The sequence below is a fragment of the Diabrotica virgifera genome, chromosome 2 (assembly GCF_917563875.1).
Source record: "Diabrotica virgifera virgifera chromosome 2, PGI_DIABVI_V3a".
Classification (NCBI taxonomy): Eukaryota; Metazoa; Arthropoda; class Insecta; order Coleoptera; family Chrysomelidae; genus Diabrotica; species Diabrotica virgifera.
This window is the reverse complement of record NC_065444.1, coordinates 125,019,209-125,041,888: the sequence shown is the minus strand read 5'-3', so window position 1 is coordinate 125,041,888 and position 22,680 is coordinate 125,019,209. Positions and strand designations below refer to the sequence as shown.

Here is a 22,680-nt window from a genome sequence, read left to right as displayed (position 1 = left end):
ACAAAATCATTAGATTTAATAAAAATCTATTAATCATAAATAAATATAATTTGACATTTTCCATAATTTCCTATAAAAAAGTATTCCCAAATTAATGTTACGATAATTTTTAAAATTCATAATATATGCAGAATATCCACAAAACTTAAAAACATGAAAAATGAGGTATCGTATCTCGTATTGAGTCTAAAAAGTTTTGCCACAAAATATTTATCGGATTTCTTTTAATGACTATTTCACTAGACTGTTTTTAACTGATAAAACGGCATAGCAACGCTTCGTTTCCTACTGACAAAACTCCTTAACGACGTGAAATCTCAGCGACAAAATTATGACAGATCCGTCACGAAAGTGTCTGGTAATAACAAATAAATACAGATTATATTTCGTTGATATGGTGCATTAATTGTCTCGTGAAATAGTCTTGTCGAATATCATTCGAGAGAAAATTATTTCCGGCAGAATTTTCTCCTGGTTTCATTCAAGTTCGTTGCCTTTTGGTAATTTTCGCTTATGAAATTTTGACAAAATCACTCGACTGACGTCTCGTGATTTAAGTCAAAATTTAATTCGCGAAAATTGCCAGGCAACAAACTTTCATACCAGTCGAAAATATTGCCGGCAAAATTTTCTCTCTTGTGATATTATATACGAAAAAATTTATTTAAACACTAAATAGTTATCACAAATTACAACTCAATACTTAACTAAGTTATACTAGCGGATTGCCCATTCTGCTTTACTAGACGCAAATTTCTTCGAATGTCTCTCATGAGAGCTTGGACAGAATTGAGATAAATTTCTGTTTTTCGTAAATTCGCCCGTCTTAATTATTGTTCTTTATCTTATTATTCCCAGCCTCCATGATAAAACTTTCTAGACTCTAGACCAGACAGTAAAACCCAAAACCCTAGTTAAGTATTTCTGACAAGTAAACCCAAGTAGTTCTGCTTGTTAATTAAATAATCATTTATTAATACATAATTTGCCTTTAACGTTCAAAATTCAGACTGAACGTATATACGGATAGAATTAAATTCAAAAGAATTTTACTCCCTTTGGGAACCTTATTTGATAATAAGCTTTCATAATTAGCTTGAAATATAATTTAGATAATCATAAATTTTTGTGATAAACTTTGTAGATATACTGTGTTACATATATTAGATTTTCCTAATGTATTTAATAATTATACTAACTACTATGACGTGTCATTTTCTTCTTTTTTGTCACTATCACTACTACTAGTATCTTCATCTGAATCACTACTGTCATCACTAGAACTAGACTCATTTTCTTTTTTAGTATCTATTATTGTTTTGCTTTCCGGTTCACTAACTATTGGTACTGATGGGCTTTCAATCATCTTCTCCTCTTTAACTGGTTCCTCTTCTTTGAAATGTTTTTCTAAATCTGCCCATGGATTCCAAGTACATGTATGATCATAAAACATCGACATGTCTCTCTGGCCATCTGCGCTCATCATTGGAATTTTATTAAACTAAAAAAGAATGTATTAAATAGAATATGTATTAAGGGAAACAAAATTTTCAATGTGTTGTAAATGTATTCATTTTCTCGAATCCTGAGAAAACTAATAAGTATTTTTGAAAAATTTAAACGCCGAATGAAAAACTACTTTATTACCGAGTGCCTAAAGTCCCTTAGAATAAATAAAAAGGTTCTTTTGAATGAAATATTTGCAATTAAAAGCACACCAAATTTTCTCTTGTATTTTCATCCCTGTAACATTAAAATAAACATTATATAAGTTTACAGGGACTTTAGGCCCTCGGTAATAACGTAATCTTTCATTCTGCGTTTAAAGGGCCTAGCCGGGTAAGATGGTGAAAAGTGCCCCCAACTCAATTTAAATTCCATATAGGTCACTTTTTAACACATATAGAGGAACTCACTTTCTAAAATTTTTAGCCCCCTAGGTGGTCACGTGACCCCCCTAGAGCCCAATTAGGCTTTTTAAGTTTTATTTTTTATCTCAGCCGCGTCAAGAGCTAGCCAAAAACTTTATTTAAAAAAGTTGTAAGTTTCAAAAAGATCTATATGAAAAAAATTTTTTAAATTTTTTTGGCGGGAAATTCGAATTTTTAGAAGAATTTTAAACTTTTAAATAAATCTGAAAAAAAAACTAAGACACTCGTTTTTACGAAAATCAATTATAATGTGTATTCTTGCACAACCTTTCACCCTGAATTTTTTCAAATTTTTAAAATTGGTGAAACGTACCTTTAAAAATAAAAAACCGCATTTTTTCGGCTTTTTTTTCGTTTTTTGATACCAATTTTATACATATTTTTCAAAAAAGGTAACACCGTCACTAGAATAGGTAAAAAAATGAAAAATAATTGGGTTTTCTTAATAAAAATTTTTTGTAACGCCATCCATTTTCAAAATACAGGACGTTGAAGAAAACAAAATTTTACACATTTTTACGATTTTGCCGAAACTAATGGCAACATTGCAATAATATTTGGCAGGTTTTAAGAGGTAGTTATCGTGCATTTTTTGACATACAATTAAGAATTTTATATTCATCATTGGCGCGCATACGGGTAATGGTCTGAAGTTTTTAAAGAAAAAAAGATGGTACGCCACTGTCATATTTCAAATTAACAATCATTTTTGAATTCCTCGTTCCATTTGTGACAAAAAATCTATCTTCCCATTTTTTCATACAACGCGCCGTTTTGTTGCAAAAAATAAAATATCTTAACGCTTCCAAAGTATTCGAATTAATTTTTATAATGGATGTACGAGTTTATGTATGTAGATGTAGAAACTACTAGAAGTTCGAATACTTTGTAAGGATTAAGATCTTTTATTTTTTGAATAAAAATGCCGCGTCGTATGAAAAAATAAGAAGATAGATTTTTTGTCACAAATTGAACGAGGAATTCAAAAACGATTGTTAATTTGAAATGTCAGTGGCGTACTATCTTTATTCTTTAAAAAGTTCAGACCATTACCCCTTTGCGCGCCAATGATGAATATCAAATCCTTAATTGTATGTCAAAACATGCACAATAACTACCTCTTAAAACCCGCCAAATGTTATTACAATGTTGCCAGTAGTTTCAGCAAAATCGTAAAAAATGTGTAAAATTTTGTTTTCTTCAACGCTCTGTATCTTGAAAATGGATGGCGTTACAAAAAAATTTTATAAAGCAAACCACAATTATTTTTCAGTTTTTTACCTATTCTAGTGACGGTGTTACCTTTTTTGAAAAATATGTATAAAATTGTATCAAAAAACGAAAAAAAAAACCAAAAAAATGCGGTTTTTTATTTTTAAAGGTACGTTTCACCAATTTTAAAAATTTGAAAAAATTCAGGGTGAAAGATTGTGCAAAAATACACGTTATAATTGATTTTCGTAAAAACGAGTGTCTTAGTTTTTTTTTCAGAGTTATTTAAAAGTTTAAAATTGTTCTAAAAACTCGAATTTCCCGCCAAAAAATAAAAAAAAATTTTTTCATATAGATCTTTTTGAAACCTACAACTTTTTTAAATAAAGTTTTTGGCTAGCTCTGGATGCGGCTGAGATAAAAAATAAAAACCTAAAAAGCCTAATTAGGCTCTAGGGGGGTCACGTGACCACCTAGGGGGCTAAAAATTTCAGAAAGTGAGTTCCTCTATATATGCTAAAAAGTGGCCCATATGGAATTTAAATCGAGTTGGGGGCACTTTTCACCATCTTACCCGGCTAGACCCTTTTTCAAAAATATTTATTAGTTTTCTCAGGATTCGAAAAAAATAAATACATTCAAAACCCATTGAAAATTTTGACGTGCGTCAATTGCTCCGATCCCCTTAAATGGTTCACTAATGTAGTAGGTCACTTTTTGCAAATCTGTATCTGTACTACAGGCCGATAGTACGTTCTTTAAAGGTAAAATATTGCAAAACCTCTAAATTTTAAACAACCACTTGGATTGACATGAAATTTGGCATACATATAGCTAACAAGTCAAAGAAAAAAAAGTGATATTGTGCGGATGCGCGATGTGTGCTTTTTCCCTAGGGGTGAGTTTCACCCCCTTTTAGGGGTGAAAAATATATGTTCGAAATAAGTCCGGAAATGGATAAAATGACTAATTCTAAACAACTTTTGTTCTGTAAAATTTTTTTACCAAGTTAATACTTTTCGAGTTATTTGCGAGTGAATTTGTTAATTTTTCTACAAAATTACCACGTTTTCGGACGGTTTTTCGAAAATAACTCAAAAAGTAAGTATTTGCTCGAAAAAAATTCTTATCAAAAATATAGTACGTAAAAAAGTGAAAAACATGGTGTATATATTAGGTCGCTATACCTAGTAGAAGCAGAGTTATAGCTAATGAAAAATAGGTTCATATTCGTCAAATTCCAAATCGAATATTTTAACGTGCCATAACCAAAAAACAAAGCACTTTTTTGGGGAAAAATAATTTTAACTTTTTTAAAGTGTTTAAAAAATGCTTATTTTTGTTAAAAAAAAATTAACATCAAAAATAAACAAGTTACGCTGAAAATAAAGTTGGTCCCTTTTTTTGGTAAGAAATCGGGAAAATAACCCCCTAATTAGCATTTCAAATGAACTTAATTGTTACCACTTCACAAGTTTTTTACTCGCGTATGTATTCCTTATGTATTCCAAAAAGTCCTTATTATTGAAAAAAACTGTAGTTAAAAGGGCTTGAACGATTTACTTATCACGAGTGTATGCAAATTTAGAAACACCGAATCTTAACGAATTTTTGTCTTACAGGATTACAAAAAAATACAAAGTATTCTAAAAGTAAAGCCGACTTTTTTTATTGTATAAGATTCTTGGTATCTCTAACAATTTTTAAGTTATTTTGAAAAAAAGCATTTTTTTCAAAATTACAAATTTTGAAAATTTTACTTTAAAACCAAATTTTTTCAAAAATAAGCACTTTGAATCGATGAAACTTACAGATCATATAAACACAACATAAGTAAAGTAACTTGTGAAGCGGTAAAGATTAATTTCATTTAAGTTGCTAATTGGGGGGTGATCTTCCTGATTTTTTTTTTGCCAAAACAAAAGGGACCAACTTTATTTTGAGCGTTACATTTGACACTAGAAATTTTTTTTATAAAAACAGAAATAAAGCTTTTTATAAACACATTAAAAAAGTTGTAATGTGTTTTCCCCAAGAATGCTTCATTATTTGGATATTTCACATTGAATTATTCTATTTGGAATTTTTCGAATATGAACCTATTTTTCATTAGCTATAACTTGCTTTTGCTAGGTATAGAGACCTAATATATACACCGTTTTTTTCACTTTTTTATAGGCTATAGTTTTGCTAAGAATATTTTTTTCGACAAAATGCTTACGTTTTGAGTTATTTGCGAAAAACCGTCTAAAAACGTGGTTATTTTGTTGAAAAATGAACATATTCACTTGCAAATAACTTGAAAAGTATTAATTTGGTAAAAAAAACTGTATAGAACAAAAGTTGCTTAGAATTAGTCAGTTTATCCATTTCGGGACTTATCTTGGACATATATTTTTTCACCCCCGAGATAGGGTCAAACTCACTCCCAGGGCAAAAGCACACATGCATCGGCACCATATCTCTTTTTTTCTTCGAGATGTTAGCTATGCGTATGTCAAATTTCATGTCAATCCAAGCGGTTCTTTAAAATTTACAGCAAAAACCGTGAAAGAATGTACTACGACCGGAACAGGAATAGACTTAAGCATACTTTCTTTGCCTCCTTTATAGTAAAATTTTTCAAAAAATCTCTTACGAGTTTTATGTATAGTGGGCACTTGTTTATTAGTTATAATATAATTATAATTTTTTAATTATAATATAATAAAATTCGTAAGAGACTTTTTGAAAAATTTTACTATTGGGACCGTGCAAGTTCGGCAAAGCGACCTCTATTTCTACGCTCTGTACTTTTATTCGCACTTTTAATTATATTGGCCAATTATATTAGGCCTGGTTGCTGGATAATTGTCAAGGCCATAGTCCAAAAAAATAATAAGAAGAAAAAATAAGATGCAGGTTATGTTATGCAAACGTAAACAATTGTATGTAGTAAATAAAATTAGTTATTAAAATGCACTACTGCAAGAAAAATACAATTAGTTAAATTTACCTTTATATAATAATTGCATATCGTATCAATATTGTGGAGCAATATATAATTTTTCTGCTTCAATGACAGAAGGTATGAAATATACGTCAATTTGACAATTTCAATTGACAATATGAATTATTTAAGATAGTTGCAATATATCTCCGCGACTCGCGCACGGTCGTTTCTCGTTTCCCTTCCAAGTGCTTGCACACCACGAATAAAGGAGGCAAAGAAAGTTTGCTCATTTCTATTCCTATTCCAGTCAGCCTGTACTAGTGCAAAAATAATGCAGTAAGCCAACAAGTAAGTTACAGCTTAGGATGTATAACAGAACTGAAATAAGCATTTAAAAAGAATGTATATAAAAAGCAGAAAGACACAATTTTGGTTTTTCTCTTTTAATGAACAAGTTTCGAGATTTTTTTTAAATTAGATCTGAAAAATAGTTAGTTTGTCTGTGCAACTACATTTCAAAGGTATATACAGTCGGAAAAATTAAAGAATACCCATGAACGATCACATCAATCACTTATTTTGTATTTGCTATCTTTTTCTATAACAAACGTTTGTTATTTATAGAAAAAGACAGCAAATACATAAATAAGTGATTGATGTAATCGTTCATGGGTATTCTTTCATTTATCCGAGTGTAGCTTTTTTAGTAGTGTTCTGTAATAATTGATGCTTGTACACTAACTAGTAAAACTGGGAATACATAACAATTTAACAATCTGATCTTCGGTGGTAGTGAAAGATTCCCATTAGTAAATATGAGTTTCATCTTGATAACACTGACATCACTTTTTCAATTCTGGATTTGAGCTCTTTTGCCATGTTCCATTGATTGTGAATGGTCACAATCCAGTGGCGGCGCCTGGTGTAAAATATTGGGGGTGCACACATAATATTAACATATAAAAAGACCTTGAGACCCTATTTCCGTAGGTAAAGGTTTTTGAGTGTCTTCACATTGTAAAAATCAAAGGACCTTATTAAAAATTACAATAAATAATTATTTTATTGACTTAAAATTATAATTTACTGTTTAAATGTTACAAGAAAGTTTTGTAACGAAAGTCAGTCGCCTGTTATTTTTTAGATAAATTATTCACAAACAAATTCAGTAAAATTTGGAATTTCTTGAATCATTTTTTTTTATTGAAAACATTGCGAGTGCAGTTAATCGATCCTGGCCCATAGCTATTCTAAGGAAAGCTTTGATATGTTTCAATGCAGAGAGACATCGTTCTGTTTCTGCAGTTGTCACTGGCATCGTAACAAGTGCATAATTGGAAAATTCCAATCTGGAATTCCAACTGGATAGTTAAAATCGTATCTTCTATGTTATTCATTATGCTTCCTCTTCTCCAAATATGTGCTTCACACCTACACAATTTGTAAGTTTTTACACAAATCTCCACTTTAAATAATCATTTACAATCCCATAATCATTTATGGTACATTCTTAATTAACAAATTTGGTTTCGGCATTTTTAATTTTTCTTCTAAATATAATGAAGAAAATTTAATTGATTTTAAATATTCCACGCTAACATTTACGTCCACAAATCCTTCCATTCTTAATATAGTTCCGAAATTCGAACTTCATGAAAGCAAAATTTAAACATACGTGTGCCGTGCACGTTGAAAACACCAAAGATCATGCCATACGATCACATCCAACTTGTGATCCTGAAGCCATCTAAACTTGCGGGCTATAGCGGGTAGCGGGGTGGGTGGTGAGTTGTATTTTGTAGTATGAAAAGTCATTGGTATAGGAACCACTGTGAGAGCGGTGAACGCGGGGTTCTGTCTAAGGCCTCGCATCCGTGAACTTTCTCCTTTGAAATAGAATAAAAATAATTAAATGTTACCTATTAGATACTTATAAACTCCTTGGATCTGTTATTTCGAATTTCAATTACTGTATAGTTAGATTAAAATGTTATTTATAGAATGATAAATATTACATATATGAATGTTGGTGTGAAAATAATTTTGGGGGTTCACGTGCACATGTGCACTTATGGAGGAACCGCCACTGTCACAATCAATGGGGCATGGGAACTAAATGTGTAGACAAAGAAAGAAAATAAAAGGAAGAATAGCTAGAAATAATAAAACTTTAGAAGCAAAGCAAATAAAAATGTCAAGGAGAGCATCGAATAGAAAAGCCTTTCAAAATCATACCTTTTTTTAAACCTCCTAGGACTGAACGGGTTCCTTTTGGACACCATTACATAATTTGTTGCTATATCTTTAGTATAGTATATGGCTTAACACACCATGTGGGGTTTCGTCGCTCTCGCTTTCTAGATCCATTTTATGGGGTGGATCAGTCCCCATCATCATTGTATTTTTTCACTAATATGTCTCAATTTGTTCCTGTCTATTGTCTCCTCTTTCCATTTTGTAATTTCTGGCCTCTACTTCAGTCAACCATTTTGATCTGGGTCGACCACGTCTCCTTTTTCCTCCCGGTTGCCATAATATCATAGCTTTTGATACTGTTTCGGTCCTTGTCTCCATATATGACCCATCCATTTGGTTCTTTGTACTTTTATTCTCTTTACTAGGTATATCATCTCCATTTAATTCTTCTAAGTTATTATTTCTTCGATCTACATTTGTCTTTCCCCTTTGTTGTTTATCATAATGCCCAGGTATTTAAATTTCTGTACTTCCTCGAATTTCTTATTTCCTATCCTTATCTCTCAGTTTTGTTTTGCTTTTCCGAGTGTCATTAATTTTGTTTTCTTTTCATTAATTCGTCCATCTTCTTTCCCTCTTCTTCAATCTCCATTAATAATGTTTTCATGATTTTTTGTGTTTTTACTGTCAGGTTAAATAGTATTGCTGACAGTGAGTCACCTTGTCTTACTCCTTTATTTATTTCGAATTCTTCTGTTTCCCACTTTTGTGTTACTGACTTTTGATTTGTTCATTGACATTTTTATCAGGTTTCTTAGTTTTGTACTTACTCCTTGATATTTTAGGGATTTCATTATTTCCTTTCCCTTTATTGAGTCAAAGGCTTGTTCAAAGTCTATAAATAATATTTCTATTTCACGTTGATGTTCGTGTGCTTTTTCCATAAAACATAATTCATGCTTGTACACTAACTAGTAAAACTGGGAATAAATAACATTTTATCAATCTGATCTTCGGTGGTAGTGAAAGATTCCTATTAGTAAATATGAGTTTCATCTTGATAAAACTGACATCACTTTTTCAATTCTGGATTTGATCTCTTTTGCCATGCTCAATTGATTGTGAATGATCACAGTATAAAAGGAACTAAATGTGTAGACAAAGACACATGGGAACTAAATGTGTAGACAAAGAAAGAATAGCTAGAAATAATAAAACTTTAGAAGCGAAGCAAATAAAAATGCCAAGGGGAGCATCGAACAGAAATGCCTTTCAAAATCATGTTTTTTTAATCCTCCTAGGACTGAACGGGGTCCTTTTGGACACCATTACATAATTTGTCACTATATCTTTACATATGTGTAATTTTAAGAAATTAATTTCTAACCAATGAAAAGCTGCAACAACACGATAAGCCCACCGTGCAGGCATCTCAGCTTACCTTGGAAGTAAACAAAAGTATAGTGACAGAAGTATTATACCTAGATGATTTAAAAAGATGCCTACGTTTCTCTAGACCAGGGGTCGGCAACATGCGGCCCTTTGAAACCTTTTGCGCGGCCCGTCAATGCACTAATGTAATTTTAGAAAAAAATCAACAAACTTATGAAAAATAATAAATTAAAGAAGAAAGACAACAGACGCTTAAGGACAACAGTTGCATGGACCGAAATTCACTAAAATGTAAGGAACTTAATAAGGCAATAAAAAAAAGGATAAGACAAGACATTAGGGACTTAATTTACCAAACAAATCGAAAATATTATAGGGAAAATCAATAGTATGAAAGTGTTAAAAACTCTAAATAGGAAAGACCGACAACAAATACACCTGATAACAGATATAAATGGAATCACTATAAATGACAAAAGTAATATTCAATAATATTTAATATTATTGAATATTACTATTTATACAGAATTATACTCGTTCAACATAGAAAACCCAGAAAACCACAGTATGGAAATATTAAATGTAAAATCTGATCTACCAAAATTACTAACGAGGATGTTATAAATGCCTTAAAATAGATGAAAGATGAATATAGATTAAGATCAACACAGAAGTCCATCGAACAAGCTATGTTAGGACTAAGCTGAAAGGACATAAACGAAAATAAGGACATGTGACGCAGGACGAAGGTGGAAGATGATTCAATTGGAAAAAATGCGCAAATAAAATGGAACTCGCCATGACAAAGCAATGAAATGTGGACGCGAAACAATATACATTGGAGACCACACGAACGCTGTCATACTAAAGCAAAACCACAAAAACGATGGCTAGACGACGTCAAAGCAAAAATGGGCAGATACTGGCACTAAATAGCACAAAACAGAGAGAAGTGAATGACTCATGGAGAGACCTTTGTCCAGAGATGGATGCAAACAGACTGAAGAAGAAGACTATTTAAGCTACATTTAAATATGCGGCCTGCATAAAAAAAATATTTTGAACATGGCCCGCCATCCGAAAAAGGTTGCCGACCCCTGCTCTAGACAGATGAAGATTAACACCTTGGCTGCATTACGGGACACTACACTAATGGTTGACTGTGTTGTAACGCACAATGGCAAATGGGGTATATGGAACATATATATTCCTTGTAACTCACATCGTAAATTTATAAATATCTCTCAACGCAGCCAAGGTGTTAATTTAACTCACAGAACACCTGTTCCAAACAGGGAGTGAGTTAAATACAACCCATGTGACATTTAATTTGTTAAGTACAACAGCAACTACAGGTTCAGATCTACTTAACTCTCGGAACACACACTGGGGTGTGAGAATCTCTAGCACTCTTTTAACAGCTTTTCAAATCCTTTAAACTTCAAGCAACAGTTTTGGAGCTCTATACAAATTCAGCTCACATCTTCCACTACACCTACACCCTGTTAGTCAGTTGTGGGGTTCCATATACCCCAGTGTGTGTTGTGCGTAACATTTTTTTGAATAGACATTTTGTATTATTGATATGACTCTTTTATCATTTCTATTGTTTATGTCCCTTATAACATCTAATAAGTTGTTTATAAGTTAATTTTAACCCAAGTTTCTTGTGTAACATGGGTTTTTTTCATACAATATTAATTTTTTTTTGTACAACAATATGTATTTGTGTAGAACTTGATTGTGAATAAACTAACCCCTAGGAATATCTTAAAGTTGTTCCATTTTCGATAATTTGTTAAAAATCAGGAATAGAACTGGTGGGGAATGGCACATCGCAGTGTGTGTTTGGTGTGCAAGAAATATATGTGTGTACAGAAGGTTAATTTAAAAAAGGTTTTCATCAGGGAGATCTGTTATCGACCTTGTTAGATAGAGCTCTTATGAACCCTACCAACTTTAGATAACATACAGTTGAGTCCCCGAGTCTTTACCCTTGTGTCATCATTTAAAGCATACGAAATAAGTGGGAAATTTACTAAACGCAACAGTAAGTGACAGAAAGTGGATATTATTCTGATTACGGGTTATAGTATAAAATTTGACGTTATCAAATAAATAATAGAATGTAAAATTTAAGTTTTGCTTTAAAATTTTGGTGCATAATTACAGCTACATTTGAAGTTGTTTAATAAATTCTTTTATATCATTGATTAATAAATAAACAAACAATTTATAAAAATATTTGATAATATATTTTCTTTTTGTTATTTTATTCACTTTGGCGAAACATTAAACACAAGCATTCCTTAACTGTGTCAACAATGAGGATATTTGTATGTTGTCAAAATTTATCGTAAAATAACATAAACTATAACATAAAGTAAACAATCCAAAATGTCAGAAGTTGTACTTAAAATATGTGAAAACATCCCCAATCGTCTTTCTTTGTACCTATCTCTTTTCAATGCACTGAGTCTAGACCGTTCAGAAAAATAACATGTGTTTTTACTTAATAACGGGCGGCAGCTCTGCTGTCCTAAGCCAAAAGGGCGTATCTCAAAATTTTTCGATTGTTATATTATGGTTCTTAAGGACCCCAAATACAATGTTTAACCTATTTCCTAAGCGAAAAAGACGCATTTTAACTCCATAGTGCCTAAAAATTTGTAATAAAATTAGACGCATCTATATGAGTGCTTGTAATAAAAAACCGATAAATCGCAATAACTCAACAACTTAAAATATTGAGATGGGTCTTTTTGGCTTAGGACAACAGAGCTGGTCTGTCATTAGTTTCATGCGTGGAAGAGAATGATGCTAGATAAAAAGTATGTATTTTATCTCGCCAGGTATTCATGACGCACGGGAAAAGACTTGCGGACTCAACTGTAGGTATATTCAGTTTCTGATTGATAAAGTTTAAAATTTGTTAGGTGATAAAATGGCTAGATTTTCTAAGTTATGTAGGTAAATAAAAAAAATACTTACTGATATTTTCTTCTGATGATGTGGTTTGGGTGAGTTGTAGTTATTCCAAGATTTAAAATTTACATTAGGACTAACATATGATCTGTTTCCTCTATTTCTCCCAGAATATCTGTAATTATTTCTCTTATTGAAATTTCTAGGGCTGCTATGGGACATTGGCGTTCCATAATTCGGTGAAATATGGTTATAACTTTTTTGAGGGCTCTCCTGAAATGACAAAAAGTTCTCGGAATCTCCACATTCTTTTTGAGATTCTTTAGCGAAATACACAAAACCTGAGGATGAACTCGAATTTCTGTTCCAAGAACGATTCATTTTGATGCAATGTATTAATAAAATTTTAAGTTAATAAATTGTCAAATTATATACAATTTAATCTGAAAATTATAATAATACAAAATACAATAATCTATTTAACAAATAGGTTACCACAACAATAACACAAAACACAATGACAACTGACATTGACGTCTCATATTCTGTTACTTTTATTTTGGGCGTGACCACAGCCACAAAGCTAACAAGCCGTGAAATGAAAAAATTGGCAACATTGGAGGGAGTCCGGTAGACTCATCGATAAAGAATATAAATATATACTACTCACTTGTTTTAATTTCTCTATGCTACTCACTACCAAGGTTCATAGATAGGGGGTAATCTATTAAACTTGACTCACTACTATATACTACTCTACTGGGTAGACTCCACAGTAAAAATGGTAGGCCATGGTGTGGACCAAGAGAGCAACGTCGGAAAAAAAAGTATTTTGAGACAACTGGTTTTTTAATTTAATATATTATTCCCTATGCTTCCTCGAACACCGTACCGGCCATCTGGCTACTGACAGCGGCGGATCCAGCATCGTTAAGAGGGGGGGCCGATTGGCTAAAATGAAAATCGGATCGAAGAACTGAAAAATACCTGTACCTGTTCAGTAATTTTTAAAAATCTATCGAATGACACCAAATACGACCCCTACTCCAACTCCCAGAGGTGGGGTGGGGCTCAATTTAAAATCGTAAATCGAAACCCGCAGTTTTTATTGCAGATTTGGATTCCTTACGTAAAAGTAAGCAACTTTTATTCGAGACATTTTTTCTATTCTATAGAAATAGAATAATATAGAAATAGTCTGTCTCGAGAAATACACTTCCAAATTAAAAACTAAAACACACGTGTTTAATATTTTTCAAAAACCTATCGAATGACATCGTGTCGTGTTTGGTGGCATTCGATCCGATAGGATTTTGAAAAATATTCAACTTGTGTTTTTTGATTTTTCATTTGAGAATGTGTTTCTATAGGTATTAAACAATTTCTATAAATTACCCATGGTATCACGATTAATCGTTTTTCAGATTATAGCGCCATCTATCCAGAATTCGAAAAAATGTCTCGAATAAAAGTTGCTTACTTTTACGTAAGGAATCCAAATCTGCAATTAAAGCTGGGGGTCTCCATTAAATATTTTAAAGTTACCCCCATCCCACGTAGGGGGTCGTGTTTGGTATCATTTGATAGAATTTTAAAAATTATTGAACACATATTTTTCATTTTTTCGATTCGATGTTCATTTCGCGAAATATTCAACGGTTCCGCTACTTTTGGGTTGGGACACCGTATATATAAAGTTGATGAAATAAAAATAAATAAATGTAGTGAATTATCATTAAAATTTAAAAAAACCTACAAAATGAGACTTTATAAGTTAACAACTTACAGTAGTTTCGGAAATGTAATAATGAATTAACCGAATGTAATTTTCAAAAAATCAAAATATGTACTTTACTTTTTTCAAGGCAAAAAAATGTATGTCGAAATAGTTTTAATTTTATTTCGTAATGGAAAAGTACATCATGTGACACCTCATTTAAAATCGTTTGAAATACAAAAATGTATAATACGTACATGCGCAAAATTTTGGTCAAATGCTTTTTAAACGCATTCATTTTTTTTTCGAATCCTGAGAAAACTAATACGAGAATCTTTAAAAAATTTAAACGCAGAATAAAATATTACATTATTACCGAGGGCCGAAAGTCCATTAGAATAAACAAAAAGTTTCTTTTGAATGATATATATTATTTGAAATTAACACGCAAACGGACAGAACGTCTATAGACGTCTAATTTCCATTGATGTAATGTGACACAACGTCTATAGACGCATTTCCCCTATTCTACTTTGCAAAATACATATAGTGTCACACTTGCTTATACATTTGACGCACTGTCCGTCAACGTGTTAAAGACGTAATATACTTAACGACGGGCAATTATCAAAAATTATCGATTTAATTCAGATTTCTGTAGCTTTTTATTGGTCAGAATCTCCTATGAATGAAATAATCATGTATATAAGACATACCTTTTTCCATAAAACTCTCGAATGTAGAATTGGTATTTACTGCTTCATCGCATCGTTTGATTTGTATCGGACACACTGAAAAATCACATGCCTTGTTTTGAATGCTCTCAGAACTTAAATTTGATCCAAGATCAGTAGATCTCATAGTATGATCTATCTGATAAGATGTACCTTGTACATATTTATTCTCATGATTACTATTAATATTATCACCCAAATTACGTTGATTTATAGTATATTATTCAACGAGCATGTAATGACGGCTATTACTCACGATGATGAAGTTTGCGACACGAGCCGTAGGCGAGTGTCGTAATTCATCAGAGTGAGTAATAGCCATTACATGCGAGTAGAATACTATACTTTTTCTACGACCTTTTTTTTATTTTAATTAGTAAAAAATATACTCGAATAAACTACTTGATATTTAAATTATATTAATTTACAAAAAAGAATGTGTGTGTGTACTTTGTACGCACGTAAGAAGTTATACTTCTATTATATGATTATATGATTATAAACGAAATTAATATACTTTTTATTTATATTTTATTTAAATATTAAATTAATTTATACTTACTACTTCTCAAACATTTTTATTAAAACAGTGCCAAAAATTAAAATAATAAAAAAATAAAACACACACAAACACATTAAAAATGCCACAAATGATTTCTGAACATTAATTGTCGGAAAAATGTTTAACTAAATACGTATTTTCTGAAAATAAAATTATATAATAAATATACTTACAATCATAAAATGTATAAAAAAAAATAAAAAAAATAAAAGTTTCTATTGGGATTCGAATCAACTTACCACGCGGCTGGTATTTGCGTTGTATTGGGATTCACTCGCATTAAAACTTCGCCACAGAGACAGCTTGTCATTACGTGCGAAGATCGTCTAACTAAACAGATTAACCTTTTGACATTTTTAACTTATGTAAATCAAATTATTTTGATTTTGAATTGAAATGATTTAGAATTGAAAAAATACAACAAAACATAGAGTAAGTGAAACAATATATTAGGTGAATATTGATAGAAATTTTGATGGTAATCAAATTATGTAAATAAAAGTATTACATACTACTTACGTATTTTGGTAGGTTCAAGGTAGGTATGGGAGCCCGTATAACGACTAATAAATTTCGCAATCACTTGCGTCGTGCAAAGTGGCTATGTTCAAATATCATAACAAAATTTGATCAACTATTTATAAAACACTTACCAGTGAAAGATTATTTAGCTTTGAATAAGCGAGATCTGCGGCACTCATATACTAGTCACAGTTTGATGAGCTTTCACATTGGCATGCAACAATCATCTCTTCTATGTAAATAAGTCCAAAAATATAATATGAAAACTATTTAAAAAGGCAGTATAACCATTAACTAACTTTTTGTTTGTTGTTTCTCTTCCTACAAATTTTAAAACGCAACAAGCATACATTATAACCAAACCACAGTCCCACAGCTGTGCCACAGCTGCCATATTGGATAATTTTTGTCATGTCATTTGAACATCCAATCAGAACAAAGTTATAATGCGCATGCGCCCGGTCGCTACGTTTTACCATATAAAATTTCACCGTCATTACGCCCGTAAAGAAGTATAACTTCAAAAATTCCTAAATGCTGTTTACCCCTAATACGTGGCTGAATAATTGGTTGCCTACTATTAACAAATTCTTATGTATTGTAAAAATACAACAAGAAATAGTCAATCCAAGTTCCAGTCGTTTCAGAAAAATTATAAGCATAAATTTGTACCTACCGTCAATGAATCTAATAAATAGCAAATGGCTATTATCGATGAACGTATTTCATTAAAGTTATAATGTATATTTACATTTACCTAATTATAATATAGTAATATAACTACTATATATTACAATATGTTAACACAATATGATTTAAAAAATAAACACAATATTAGTTAATTCCAATTAACACAAACAAAATGCGCTAATGTCACTGTCACTAAAATAAATTAATGATAAACGTCAAAATTTCTAGTAAACAAGATATAAACGTAAAAAATATACTGACATTGTTACAGTTAAAATTCCTTTAAAAATTTTTCGAAGATAATAATTATTGATATAAATTGTAATAATTATTGTATTAAATAAACAAGTTTAAGTAATTTTATTTGCAGTTTATATACGATTAATATTAAAAGTGGCATGCGCCACTTGAATCTAACTTCAGCCCGTGAGTAATGACCCGGGAGTAATTTCAGCCCGCGAGTAATGAAATATTACTCACGGGTAAAGTAATGGGTGCTATTATCTATGAAAAAATAGCGAATAATGAGCATGTTATTAAACGGTCGTAGAAAAAAAAAATAATCACTTATATTGCGACATTTGAATTTTTTTACTTTTTATGTTCTCGGTAGAAGCTTTTGATCCCTTTCGTTTATTTGACATCTTATAACTCTTCGTAAATTACAAACTATATTAATATTAAAAAAGAAGAATAAACTCAAAATACTATTAATCAAGCTAACAATTTACAAACTAAGATCGGTACGAATCAGTATTAGGGATGTTTAATTACTAATAATTAATAAGGGTGTTATTTTTTCGTGGTCAGCTATCGACCTATCGGCGCGGCGTGTGAACATATTTATATTTTCGGCGAATTAATATAGTTTTTGCTAGGCGCGCAATTTTCGAGAGATTTCGGCGAAGCTGTTATCTGCAAACGATTTTATAATTATTATACGTGGAGATGCAAGTATGCGTTCACATTATATAGGATTACATATTTTTTTAAATATGCTTAGTGTGATCATTTTTAATTCTTAATTTATAAGGATTATAAATTACTCATTTCCAAATACACTGGCGTCACTGGCCCGTTTTAGCCAAGTCCCATACTAATAAAATATATTTATATGTAATTCATAATTCATATAATATTGTAATTTTAAAACGTGTATAATTATCCTTTTGAAAAAATAAATGAATGTTTTGTAATCTTTATATTATAATAAAAAAAAAAAAATAAATCACTTGGGTTGAGAGGGGGGACCGATCGCCCCCATCGCCCCCCCTGGATCCGCCATTGGCTACTGATACAGGTTGCGTTCATTACTGCGCAGCACACTTATACAGGAAAATAATATATCGAATTTAAAATTAGTTTTTTTTCATTATTTTTTAAACATTATTAGAAATATGAATTATACCTAATTATAATTTCTGTGGTTTAAAAAAAAATGACAAAAAATTTTTCGTCTTAAAATAATTTTAAGTTTAATATACAGGGTCATTGATTAGTGTGATAAAGCTCTTTAGATCCGCTATAGTAATAGACAGCAATAAAAGTTAACAACAAAAATTATTGCCAACTTTGAGCTTCACATTACAAAATTAGTTATAATGTTACAGGGTGTTCGATAACATAGTGGCAGACCAAACTTATGTTTTTTTAATGGAACACCCTATATTATATTTTATATTCGAAATCCTCTTAATTTCCCCATCACAAAAATATAAAGGTTTGTTATGTTATATAGGGTGTTATTAGGGTGATATAGTCATAGTAGCTGAGGATCTAGGTATGTCAAGAGAGATGGTACAGGAACTCGTTGTGCCTACAGAAAATGTAGGTTTAAATATAAACATCTCGAAAACAAAAATAATGACAAATTTGGCACCCAACCAGAACATCAGTATTGGTCATGAGTATTGGTGGGAAAGAAATAGAACTCGTAGATACATATAAATACCTGGGACAAGAAATTACGATTGGCAGGGATAACCAGACTCATGAGCTGAAGAGAAGAATCGGCTTTGGGTGGGCAGCATTTGGAAAACTGAGAGAAACTTTTAAAAGTGAGTTGCCCACATGCCTAAAGAGAAAGGTATTTGATTTGAGCAGTGCGTCCTCCCAGTCTTGACGTACGGATCAGAAACACTTACCTTAACTAAAGCCTCGGCTACCAAACTAAGAGTCACTCAGAGAAGAATGGAGTGGTCAATGTTAGGAATAACTCTGTGAGACAAAATCAGAAATGAAGAAATCAGGAGAAGAACAAAGGTGACTGACGTCATCGAAAGGATAGCCCGGTTGAAGTGGAGATGGGCAGGACACATAGCCAGAATAACAGATGGGCGATGAACAAAGAGGTTGTTAGAATGGAGGCCAAGAGAAGACAAGAGAACAGTGGCGGCTCGTGGCCTTAGAGACAGGGTCGGCAAGGTCTTTTTGTCTCCTCATATAGGTATACCATCTAATTAAAAGGCTTAAATCATCATAGGAGATTTTTTTGTTTGGTTTACTTGACATTCTCTCTTGTTTCATGGTGTTTCGACAATATGTTTTGATTCTTTTGAGACAAGAGAAATACCGTTCATTTAAAGCAGAAGTTGGTGGTAATAAGATGATCAGTTTGTTGTAATGAATTTCAGTACTTACTATATAAAATAACACATATTTTGTAACTTATCCAACTTTCTGAAAATATTTGGATCAGCGTAATTCTTAAAAAATTTGTAATAATAAATATCTTAACAATTCTTTGGCGAATTTAACTTTTAAATTTTGAATCGTCAAAGAGGTAAAAAATTTGCAAATCTTCAAAATTCGAAAAACGAGTATCTATTTGCATAATACATAGTAGGTATCCAAAATTTCAAAATATACTCGTTTTTCGAGATATGTATCATGTCTGTGTCTTTTTTGGGTGGTTCGGAAATATCAGGCGAACCCAAAACGTCACTGCGTATATATTGAAAACTACTATCATTACGAAAATCTCGATTTTGCACCAGTTTTCTTATTCTATCTTTGGAATAATGTCAGTTGACTGATTTCGAACAATAATGAATATCAAATCGGTTTGGGCAAACACTTTCTTAAAAATATTTAAAAGAATATTAAAAGAGTAATCATTTAAGAAAGTTCTCAAACCGATTGCTTCAGGGATCGAGATATTACATCACACCTTTCAAAATCGTCGCCTTCGATAATAAATTTAAAAAACTTCCAAAAGCTGCTCACGAAAATCTACTGCAGTGAAAACTAACCGAGGTTTAAAATTTGATCGCGTCTGACAAACTGTTTGCATTTTTTTTTTTTTCGAAACAAATTGTCCTAAAACAGTAGTCCGGGCGAGCTTAACTGGCAAGAAAAGACGCTGGCAAGCTTAACTGCAAAACTAAAGTCATTCTATTTCCATGACATGAGTAAATAGAGCTTGTGGTGCAATAGTTTTAACGTTTGTCTGGAGGCCGTTCAATTCACCAGACATCACGGCAGGGCCGTCATAAGTTTGCCCCCCAGTTTGCCCTACCAATTTATTTTTGATATCAAAAAATTTTAATCTGTTATTTAAAACACCAAAAGAATATTCTGCCTTATTGCTTTTACTCACGTCTGTAAAACCTAAAAACTTCTCATTATCACGTAACGCGTATCGGACAACAATTGATAATTATTGTGAATGACATGATAATCAGAAGTTTCATCTACTTCTAGCGAAAAGCAAATTGTTTTCTGAATCTCAGATCCAATAACGTTATTCAAAATGTAACTAATTGATTACATTTTTTATTAGTTCATTCTGTACTGTTTTAGACGTGCCGTAAATATCTTAGAATCAGAAAGTAGTAAATTAGAAAATTCCAAATCGTATTTCTTAAACAATTTTATTAGTTATCTATAATTATATCATATATAACGATTATACGATATTATATATCTACAAATAAATGATAATTCCTGACAACTTAAAAAAATTACAATATCAATTCAACGACGTAAAACGGCGTGATTATTATTTACAATTTCTGATGATGCCTCGAAATGAAACCTCGGCAGATCTTTATTTGCCGTACCTACCATTGCCTGCCGTATCTGCCTACGGACAGAAATGTATGTTCGCTTGCTCATCGCCTTGTTACTTCGTTGAGTTTTACGTGTAAATCGTCACGATGGGGATGAACTAGGGTCGGCTAGCCGGCCGGCACAGTCAGATGGATGGCATGGCTCGGATCATTCATTTTTTAAAAAGTCTCTTATACGCATGGATCACTTAACGCTCGGATTATTTGAATCCTTTTAAAAACCACGAATAAAATTTAGTCTGTATTATCTGACAGATTTTTTTTATTTCACAGATACAAAAAATTACATAACCTCTGATTAAATTGAATATTAAAAAATCTATAACATCAATAAATGTGTGGGTCGGCACTGCCGACCCTGCCGACCCTGATCGGCCGCCACTGCAAGAGAAGCTTCGGTCGACCACCTACAAGATGGATTGACGACTTAAGAAAGCTAAATAAAAACTGGATGAGAGCGGCGCAGGATAGATGGGATTGGAAACGAGGGGAAGAGGCCTATGTTCAGCAGTGGACTTTTGAGACTGGATGAAGATAAGGCTTTTACAAAGTTGTAACCAATTTTCTATGAAAATCGTAACAAGTTCAGAGTTCAGCTCCCTGTATAAATAAAAATAAGCACAACAGCAATGGTTTATTGGTGCTATATTTTTTTGTTGATTGTGAAAATTTTTAAGAATTGTTGATATTGCTAATTTTCTTTAAATCGAATACAGGGTGAGTCAAAACGTAAGTACATTCTTTTCTCAGAAATTTTAAATGGAACATCCTGTATTTTATATCACTATCGAAAAGTACCATTACCGTACTTTAATTTTTGTATAATATTCCCTATATTTAAATTTGTTAGTTTTTGAGTTATTTTCGTTTTTCAGAGCAAGTTATTAATTAGGGTGTTCTATTTAAAATTACTGAGAAAATAATGTACTTGACTCACCCTGTATTCAGCATAAAGAAAATTAGCAATATTAACCATTTTTATAAATTTTGACAATCAACAAAAAAATATGGCACCAATAGGCAATAAATCATTGCTGTTGTGCTTATTTTTATTTATAAAACTATACAAGGAGCTGAACTTATTACGATTTTCGTAGTACATTGGTTATAAATTTGTAAATACCCCAACATACCCTAACATAACAAACCTTTATATTTTTGTGATGGGGAAGTTAAGAAGATTTCGAATGTAAAATAAAATATAGGGTGTTAAATTAAAAAAAAACAAAAGTTTGGTCTGCCACTTTGTTATCGAACACCCTGTAATATTCCAACTAATTTTATAACGTGAAGCTCAAAGTTGGCTACAATTTTTGTTATTAACTTTTATTGCTATCTATTACTATAGCGGATCTACTAAGCTTTATCACACTAATCAATTACCCTGATTTTGTATTTACCGTGGTATTTACCTGTACAGGTGTGCTGCGCAGTAATGAACGCAACCTATATCAGCAGCCAGGTGGGCAGTACGGTGTTCGAGGAAGGATAGGGAACAATATATGAAAGAATCAGCCGTCTTAAAATACTTTCTCGAAAACGTTGCTAGACCAGTGGTGTGAGAAGTGGAGATTTATGCTAATTTTGATTGTATTTATTGTATTTTTCGTGAATTATTTGATTAAAAAAGAAAAAGGTATGTACGTCTTTACGTTAACTACAAATTCCAAGTCGATGATAATACGTGTTTTAATTCATAGGTACAGGGAGTAACAATACAGTAATGTATTGCACTAATAACCGGCAAAATAATCGAAAAGATGGAAAGCATAATGCATTGTGAAGTAAAAAGAGATG

The 22,680-nt window shown here is 31.7% G+C and overlaps 2 protein-coding genes across 2 annotated transcripts in view; one reads left to right on the top strand and one right to left on the bottom strand.

Moving 5' to 3' along the window:
* LOC114324635 (uncharacterized) overlaps window positions 1–22,680 on the top strand; it is a 133,778-nt gene that overhangs the window by 10,969 nt on the left and 100,129 nt on the right. The gene's annotated exons all lie outside the window — the stretch shown is intronic.
* LOC114324636 (uncharacterized) lies at window positions 10–13,108 on the bottom strand. The gene is made up of 2 exons (XM_028272505.2): window positions 12,655–13,108; window positions 10–1,501 (listed from the first exon to the last, which is right to left on the bottom strand). Exons 1-2 carry the CDS (start codon window positions 12,967–12,969, stop codon window positions 1,202–1,204), a joined length of 615 nt encoding a protein of 204 aa, XP_028128306.1. The 5' UTR covers window positions 12,970–13,108; the 3' UTR covers window positions 10–1,201.

Coding starts and splice junctions, on each gene's coding strand:
- LOC114324636 (XM_028272505.2), bottom strand. CDS start 12,969: ATGAATCGTTCTTGGAACAGAAATTCGAGTTCATCCTCAGGTTTTGTG. Junction 1,502..12,654: donor ATCATCAGAAGAAAATATCA/GTAAGTATTTTT, acceptor ATTCTTTTTTAG/TTTAATAAAATTCCAATGAT.